Below are 10,178 nucleotides of genomic sequence, written 5' to 3'. Positions count from 1 at the left end.
TATATACACATATATAAATACATAAGTATATACATATATATATACACATAAGTGTATAAACATTTATATACATATATATATACACATAAATATACACACACACATATATATACACATATGTACATATATATACACATATATACAAATATGTACATATACATACATATATATATATATATATGTACATATATATGCAAATATATGTACATATATATATGTACATATATATATACACATCTGTACATATATATACAAATATATATACACATATGTGCATGAATATATACATATATATATACGCATATATACATATATATATATATACACATATATGTACATATATATATATATACACACATATATGTACATATATATACACACATATATGTACATATATATATATATATATATATATATATACACAAATATATACACATACATGTACAAATATATATACATATATGCATGCATGAATATATACATGTGTACATATTTATGTACACACTCACACAAACATATACATACATATATAGATATAAATATATATAGATATATACATAGACACACATACACCCACACACATATGTACGTGTATGTGCATGTATGTGTGTGTGTGTTTGTATAGAAATATATATATATACATACATACACATATATACACACTGGCACTCCGTTGGTTATGATGACAAGGCTTCCAATGGATCCAATCAGCCCAACAGCCTTCTCAGGAAATTTTCATGCAAGTGGCTGAGCACTCCACAGACACATGTACCCTTAACGTAGTTCTCAGGGAGATTCCGTCTGGCACAGAAGGCAACAAGGCTGGCCCTTTGAAATACAGGTACTAGTCATTTTTATCAGCTGAGTGGAATAAAGGGCCTTGCTTAAGGACGCAATGTCCCACCAATAATTCAACTCATGACCTCACAATCATGAACTGAATATCTGAACCACTAAGCCGCATACATTCACACACACACACAAATATATATATATATATATACATGAATGTGTGTGTGTGTGGTTGTATTTGTGCCTCTATCAAAGCTTGGCAACTGGTGTTGGTTTGCTTATGTCCCCATGACTTAGGTCTGCAAAAGAGACCAATAGAATCAGTGCCATGGTCAATTTGTTCTATCAAAACCACCAAGGCAGTGCTCCAGCATGGCCACAGTCCAATGACTGAAACACGTTAGAGATAAAAGATTAAACATAAGGGGTGCCCTCTTCCCATCCAAAACTAAATTTTAGGAGAACGAAAAAAGCACACACACACACAAGGTGAGAAGAGAAAAGGCAAGGTAGGGGACCACCAGCCCTTTGAATATAAGGAATATGAAGAAAGGGACACTGAAGAAGGGTGAAGTGGAATGGTTGATGCAGCAGTATCTTTAAGGAATAGGAACTTCAAGGAATGGTCAGAATGTAGAAAAACTCTAAAGCAGTAGTTTTCTACCATGGTCCTTATAGCCCTTAGGGGGGGGGGGCATATGGTTCTTTGGAGCCCATATGGTATTTGGGGGTCCATATAAGATTTTGGCGTTAAAATTTATGAGCAATAAAGTGGTTATAATTCTACAATTCACGAAATATTCTAACAATTTTTTTATACAATTTCTAATAATATTTAATTATAAAAATATGACTTTTTTTAAACCTCAAATGGGTTTAAGGGTCCATCTAAGTAGAATAGGAATCAAAAGGGTTCATAGGTATGAAAAAAAGGGGTAAGAAATACTGGTCTAAAGAATGAAGAATCTGTAAGAAATTACGAAAATGGATTAATCCAGAGATAATTGTCATTTTTCTTTGGTCCCAATGTGACTTCGGTTAACAGTGGATTTTCTACTAAAGGTATCATGGCCCCATATATTTAGAGGAATGTTTTTGAACCTGTCTGAAGATATTGTCCCTCTGATGCTCACCTTCTGTCTTCTCAATACCATTCCATCTGCCTGTTGCAGGATTTTACCATTCTCCTTGATATTCATCTTTGTATTGCTTTACCTCTCTTGCTTCCCATCACAAAGCCTATCTTTAATCATTTAATTGTTTCAGTGTTTGGACTGTGGCCATGCTGGGGCACCACATGGAAGGGTTTTAATTGAAAAAATTGATCCTAGTAATTATGCTTTTTGCAGCAGTTGTTTTAAGTCTGGTACCTATTATATTGGTTTCTTTTGCCAAACTGCTATGTTACAAGGACATAAACCAACACTGTTTATCAAACAATGGTGGGTGGTGACAAACACCATGCACACATATACAGAGAGACACAAACAGACAGACTATCAGACTGAGACAGACAGCCAAACAGAGAGTAAATATCCAAATACATAACGTGACAGATATGTCGAAGGAGTTATCGTTTCCTTGTCGTACTTCTTCCTTTAAGTTTCCGTCTCGGGAATCTTTTAAACTTGTCTCCATTCTCACTTCTCATTGAATCTGTCCAAGAAACATCAACAATAGATGAAGCCAGCATCTTCTGGTGATAGTTAAATATTTTCACTCCAAGAATACAGCCCAATATTGGTGCTAACCAATAGACCAATACATGCTGCCAAGGGGTGGTGCCTTTACATCCAAACTTCATCACCGATGCTAGTGTTGGGTTCATATACATTCCAGTATGGTGAATACCTGTAACAACAAACAACAAGAGAAAATACGAAGTTAATAACAAGATTGATAGTTTGTTAATGAGAACAATAGTAAAAGGAGTCTGTGATCCATTATAAACGAATTAAAAGGCCAGTAGAAAGGGTTTCGGCAAGGTTTCTCCTGTTGCAATAGCATTTGTGGTGTATAATACTTATGATACTTAAAGTAAATTTGCTTCTTCAATTCTCCAGAAAATAGACTCATATAGATCAGTAGCCATCTTTAAATGTCAGAAAGAGGAGAAAGGCAAAAGAAATTTTAATATCTAGGTCAAATGAAAGAGACTCATGAAAAAATGGCGCATGATATGAAATAAATGAAACTCGACTAAATCTAAAATCTCAGTATAAAATATTCTCCATGATTTCTTCACTGTCTGCTGGAGTGATTCGCTTCCTGATATATTTACCCATCATGCATTTAAAAAAAAGAGATTGTTGAAATTAATCCTCACTCATTCGGCTCTAATTTAGACATTGCTTTTTTTTTTTATGGCAAGTAACCTGATCTAAGATCGTGTGCTGGAACAAAAGCAATTGCAGCGTGGAAAGTGTTTATAAGCCATTTAAGAAACACACAAAAAACCTTAGATTCACTTCAACATTTAAATTCAATTTGCCAAAATATTTTCGTCGCTTTGAGACCGCGACCTGTTCACTGACAAAATTCCATGCTGCATGGAATTTTGTCAGTGAACAGGTCGCGGTCTCAAAGCGACGAAAATATTTTGGCAAATTGAATTTAAATGTTGAAGTGAATCTAAGGTTTTTTGTTTTTTTTGAAATTTGAAAATTCTCAAATTAGTATTGAAAAAAAATAATAACTTGGAATCTTACAAAGAAAAGAAATATTGATTAATAAACACCCAAAATTATCCAGATATTTTATCAGCAACCTAAATTACAATCGGCTGAGAATTGAGAAGAAATTTCTTGTAAAAACAGCGACTCCATCAATTCTTAGGGACATCTGAAGAAGGAATTTTATTCCAAAATATCATCAGACTATGGATGATTAAATTAGAACAGTTCTTATAGTCCATTGTTTGTTTATTGTGCATTGTTGTGTCATTCAAAATATTTTATTCTTTACAAACAATATACAATGCTTCAAGCAAACTACAATACTCTCCGGTATCATATTTCTTTATTGCCCACAGCGGGGCTAAACATAGAGGTGACAAACAAGGACAGACAAAGGGACTAAGTCGATTACATCGACCCCAGTGCGCAACTGGTACTTAATTTATCGACCCCGAAAGGATGAAAGGCAAAGTCGACCTTGGTGGAATTTGAACTCAGAACGAAACGGCAGACGAAATACCGCTAGGTATTTCGCCTGGCGTGCTAACGTTTCTGCCAGCCCGCTGCCTTCTACAATATTCTACAATATCTATTACTTGGCTATGTTTCAAACTCTCTCAGCTTCAACAACAACAACTATGTTGACCAATTTTTATTCCTAAAGTACAAAGCGAAGATGCAATACTTGCAATCTAATGGTTTCAAATAGTGTGAAGAGGTTTGCTTACCATCCACAAGGTTTTAGGTTCAGTCCAACTGCAAGGTATCTCAGGCATGTGTCTTCTACTCTAGTCCCAGGCTGACCATAGATTTGTGAGTAGATTTGGTAGATAGAAACTGAAAGAAGCCTTTCAGTGTATGTGTGTGCTTGTGATTATATATATATAATCACCCAGAACACTCTGTAAAGTGGTTGCCATTAGGAAGGGCATCCAGCTGTAGAAGCCATGGCCAGAACAGACAACTGGAGCCTGGGGTTGCCTTCTAAGCTGGCTGGCTCCTGTCAAACCATCCAACCCATGCCACCATGGAAAAATAGACATTAAAAGATGATGATAACTTCCATGAAGTACTGTGATTCAAAATTGTGTTGTTGTGAAACAAACCACCCAACCACACGACCCCCCAACTGTGATGAGAATCTAAAATCTCCCTCTATTTCTTGTTTGTTGATTTTTTTTGTTTTATTTTCCTATGTTTTTCACCTTTGTATTTGACCCTCATTTATTGATAATACACCAATGACCCCATTTATTGATAATACACCAATGACTCCATTTATTGATAATACACCAATGACCCCATTTATTGATAATACACCATTTATTTGATAAAAGGAAAAACCAGTATTGGGGTCAATCAAGTATTCCCTTCGTCACAGATTTCATGCTTTCTGCCTGAATCAGAGACAATTGTTGTTGTTGTTGTTGTCGTCATTGCTGCTGTTGTTGACGCTGTTTATGTTGTTCTCGTTAGGGTGCTGCTGCTGCTGTTGTCGTTGATCTTCTTCTTTGCTCTTCTCCTTCCTTATTTCTTCTCCTCCTCTTCCTTCCTCTTCTTGTTGTTACTGCTGTTACCATTTTTGTTGTTGTTGCTGCAACTGTTGGCCTTTTTGCCATTGTTGTCTATTGTTGTTTATCAGGTTAATTATTTATCAATAAACACACCAATTATCAACTCGCCACGGTGCCGTATGTGCTCAATGAACCCAAATATTTGTGAATTGTTTATCTAATCACTGCTTCTCTATTGATTGGGGGATCGATTACTGAAACGATCCCAGTTTCATCTCCCTTACTAATGGCTTAGTTAAATCAGAACTCACCTGAGATGGCACGACAATAACAACACTTTTCATGTATTGTCATTATCATCATCATCATCATTAATCATGATCAATCATCATTAAGCATGATCAATCATCATCAATCATAGGCGCAGGAGTGGCTGTGTGGTAAGTAGCTTGCTTACCAACCACATGGTTCTGGGTTCAGTCCCACTGCGTGACACCTTGGGCAAGTGTCTTCTACTATAGCCTCGGGCTGACCAATGCCTTGTGAGTGGATTTGGTAGACGGAAACTGAAAGAAGCCCGTCGTATATATGTGTGTATATATATATATATATATATGTATGTGTTTGTATATGTTTGTGTGTCTGTGTTTGTCACCCCAACATCGCTTGACAATCAATGGTGGTGTGTTTACTTCCCCGTAACATTAGTGGTTTGGCAAAAGAGACCGATAGAATAAGTACTAGGCTTACAAAGAATAAGTCCTGGGGTTGATTTGCTCGACTAAAGGCGGTGCTCCAGCATGGCCGCAGTCAAATGACTGAAACAAGTAAAAGAATCATTATCAACATTTCATGTACATTTTCCATAGTGGCATGGGTTGGACGGTTTGACAGGAACAGGAAAGCCAAGGGTTACAATCAAGTTTCATAGCTTGTTTTGTCTTGGTCTTTACAGCTTGATGCCCTTCCTAATGCCGACCACTCCACAAAGTGTATTAGGTGCTTTTTACACAGCACCATCACCAGTGCTTTTTAATTGACACCAGCACCCACAACAATGCTTTTTACATGGCACTGGTACTTAATTTACTGACCCTCAAAAGATGAAAGGCAAAATTGACCTTGGTGGAATTTGAACTCAGAATGTAGCGACGGGCGAAATACTGCTAAGCATTTCGTCCAGCATGCTAACGATTCTGCCAGCTTACCACCTTAATTATATTAATAATAATAATAATAATGATAATAATAATAATAATAATAATGATAATAATAATAATAATAATAATAATCTATTCTACTATAGGCACAAGGCCTGAAATTTGGGGAGGAGGTGGGGGCCAGTCAATTAGATCGACCCTAGTATACAGCTGGTACTTAATTTATCGACCCCGAAAGGATGAAAGACAAAGTCAACCTCAGCAGAATTTGAACTCAGAACATAAAGACAGACGAAATGCCACTAAGCATTTTGCCCATCATGCAAACAATTCTGCCAGCTCACAGCCATAATAATAATAATAATAATAATAATAATAATGGTTTTAAATTTTGCCACAAGGGCATCAATTTTAGTGGGGTGGGGATGAGTCGTTTACGTTGACCCGTGTTCAACTGGTACTTGATTTATCAACTCCAGAAGGATGAAATTTGAACTTAGAATATAGCGACATGCGAAATAGCACTAACCATTTCATCTGGTGCACTAATGATTCAGCTAGCCACCTTAACAATAATGATAATAATAGTAATAATAATAATAATAACAATAATAATAATAATAATAATAATAATAATCATAGTAATAATAATAATAATCATAATAATAATAATAATATGTATCAATTCCAGCAGAAATCTGAGAGAATTGGTCGCAGCCAGATGGAGTGAATATGGAATTGAGTTTAAATATACCAACGTTTCCCTAAAAGAAATGGAGAAACTTTCAAAATACAAAGACCTGGAAATAGAGGTAACTCGAATGTGGAATCTAATAACAGAAACAATTCCTATCATAGTAGGTGCCTTAGGTATAATAAAAGAAATATTCAGACAAATACATAACAAAAACACCAGGACTTACAAATATATATAACATACAGAAAATTGCACTACTGGGCACTGCACACATCCTACGCAAAACACTTTCAATACAGTAACCATAAGAGCACCACAGCAAACCACAGCACATACCCAAGGCACACAGAGCTGCGCTCGGTAGTGAAGTGAAAGCACGTTATAAAAGTAAAACTACTGGATAATAATAATAATAATAATAATAATAATAATAATAATAATACAGAAAGAAAGCAGAAAGTAGAAAACAAACTGTACATACCTAAAACGACCATTATTGGTCCAGTAAACAGCTTTAGACATGAATCTACAGAATCATAAATGGTAATTCGACTTTGGCTTAACCAAGTCTCAAGCGCAATGGCCCCTCCTTCAATGAGAAATCCCATGGCAACCGCAACATTAAGGTCACTGGCACAAGTCCTTTGAGACAGTTGCTGTGTGTGCTCTGGCATGATTTCTAAAAGCCAGATCAAGTGTACGGCCAGTGCAATGGCTGGAATGGCAAAGATCTGTGTGGAAACTCTAAGAAGTAAATCACTGAAAGAAATGACCTCTTTCATGTATTTCAGTACATTTGCTGGAACGGAAGGTGCTGAGTCTTTGAAAATATTCCTGAAGAGAAAAGCCATGAATCCTGACATGAGGACATAGGTGGCGCTGCCATAATAGAACCGTAGTATTCCATGTTGAAACGAAATTGTACATGAGGTAATGGTGCAGAAGAAATCTGAGAGAATTGGTCGCAGCCAGATGGGAGTGAATATGGAATTGAGTTTAAATATACCAACGTGGACTACCAAGACGAGGGCATAGTAGATCAGGCACTGTAGGAATGGTGTGATGAAAGGGAAGATTCTTGGATTGTTCCAAGAATCTAGCCAAAAACTTGGTACTTCCATTGTAGCATAGAGAAGTTCTGGAACAATCTGAAACAAGAATAAAATATAGGGTTTGAAAATGGGGGGGGGAAAGAAACCCAACAAATTATAAAAGGAAACAAGAAAATAGGATTTTGAAACCACGATTGTGTGGTAGGGATGATGCTTCCAAACCATATGGTTTCAGGTTCAATCCCACCTAATTGATTGATTGAGTGACTGAACAATTAATCAAACAATTGATTAATTAATTAGTTAACCAGTTAACTAATAATAATAATCCTTTCTACTAAAGGCACAAGGTCTGTCATTTGGGGGATTGGGACAAGTTGATTACATTGACTCTAGTCTGTAATTGGTACATAATTTATTGACCCCGAAAGGATGAAAGGCAAAGTCGACCTCAGCGGAATTTGAACTCAGAACATAAAGACGGACAAAATGTTGCCAAGCATTTTGCCCAGTGTGCTACTGTTTCTCCCAGCTCACCACCTTAACTAGTTGACAAAGAATAATAATAATAATCCTTTCTACTAAAGGCACAGGGCCTGACATTTGGGGGGAGGGGACAAGTTGATTACATCGCCCGAGTATTTCGCTGGTACTTAATTTATCAACCCCGAAAGGACAAAAAGCAAAGTTGACCTTGGCAGAATTTGAACTCAGAACGTAAAGATAGACGAAATGCCACCAAGCATTTCAACAGGCAGGCAAACAATTCTGCCAGTCACCACCTTATGAATAATGATAATAATAATAATAATAATAATAACTATTATTATTATTATTATTATTATTATATGCTGAGACCCCTTTGGTCATGACTGACCATGGGATTGCATCTAGAAAGTTCCCCCTCTAAGGCACAAGTCCAGGCAATGATGTTTATGGAAAGCCAGCAGTTGCCCATGCATACCAGCAACCCCTGTCCATGCCACCAGTGTTATCCAAGGGAAAGGCAAAGGGGCCGATACAGCTTGGCACCTGTGACATCACAACTCATTTCTACAGCTGTCAAATCGTCCAACCCATGCTAGCATGGAAAGCGGACGTTAAACGATGATGATATTAATGATAATAATAATATTGATAAGGGACCTTTTGAGCAGAATGGGCTACTCGACCTGAAGAAAATTCTAACTGGGCCCCACCTGCAAGGTCATGCGCTGTTCATCTTGATATAAGAGCACCATGTCGCACACATATGGTTGTGATGCATGTGCCTGGTGTACCCTTATCAGACGGGTAGTCATGATGGGTATACTGGGCTTCGTATATTTTACCCCAGTGTCACTTTGATGGCATGCACGGCTCTCTCATTCAATAATAATGATAATAATAATAAAAGAAGTGACATAGAACTAGTGTGTGTGTTTGTTATTGATGTAATGACCCTCTCAAGAGACAAGATTCATTTCGGCACATTAGCTTCATACCAAGAATGTCCCAAACCAAATACAAGAATGAAGTTGAGTTTCATTAACTTAGTATGGCATGGCCGGATGGAAGAATCTAGGGCTTCATGCCTAACCATTGGTCTGAGAGGAAGGGCGCTTTCCAAGTGATGTATAATCTCTTTGTGTGTGTGTGTGTGTGTGTGTGTGTGTGTGCAAGGGTATGTATGCACATGTGTGTGTATTCACATGGGGTGTGTGTGTGCACACGTATGGTGGAGATTGCGAATCCATTTAATAAGTCTCTTAACACATACCAGCTAAATAGAGAAGAGGGGGAGGGGAGACGAGGGGGAAGAGAGATAGAGAGAGCGATACATAAAAGATAGTGAGTGATGGATGTCAAAGGAGTAATGGGGAAGAGAGGGAGGAATGCCTGGCAATAAGTGAAGCTGGTGGTAAGGGGAAGGCAGAGTGTGACCAGAGACCAGATGAAATGTCATGTCTCCTGTTACACAGCTGCACACTTGGAAGAGAGAGGGACTGACAAAGCGTAAAGGAGGGAAGAGGGGTGTTGTAATAGAAGAGGAGAGAGAGAGATGCTGAGTGATAAAGGAGAGGGTAAGCAAAAAGAGTGGAGGGAAAAGGGGGAAGGGGAGGGACTTTCAGCAGAAATGAAAAGTCTAAGTGACCCTGAATGTAAATATGAAACAGCCTAACCTCCGTCATCACCATTATGTTAATGTCAGACGGTCTGCTCTGACACTAGGTGTCGCTACTCACCACACTCGTTAGCTACATATATATTAATATATATATATATATATATATATATATATATATATA

General features: G+C 37.2%; 1 protein-coding gene across 1 annotated transcript in view; it reads right to left on the bottom strand.

The window, feature by feature from the left end:
• Positions 1 to 459: 459 nt before the first annotated feature.
• Positions 460 to 10,178, bottom strand: part of LOC106876114 (aquaporin-11) — a 19,520-nt gene continuing 9,801 nt past the window's right edge. The window contains exons 2-3 of the mRNA XM_014924524.2: positions 7,320 to 7,986; positions 460 to 2,643 (exon numbers count right to left, since the gene is read on the bottom strand). Coding sequence (XP_014780010.1) covers positions 2,363 to 2,643; positions 7,320 to 7,986 — 948 coding nt within the window. The 3' untranslated portion in view covers positions 460 to 2,362. The remainder of the gene's footprint in view (positions 2,644 to 7,319; positions 7,987 to 10,178) is intronic.

This window comes from Octopus bimaculoides, chromosome 27 (assembly GCF_001194135.2).
Source record: "Octopus bimaculoides isolate UCB-OBI-ISO-001 chromosome 27, ASM119413v2, whole genome shotgun sequence".
In the NCBI taxonomy this organism is placed as follows: domain Eukaryota; kingdom Metazoa; phylum Mollusca; class Cephalopoda; order Octopoda; family Octopodidae; genus Octopus; species Octopus bimaculoides.
Note: the sequence above shows the minus strand (reverse complement) of the source record. Positions and strands in the feature narration are given on the sequence as shown.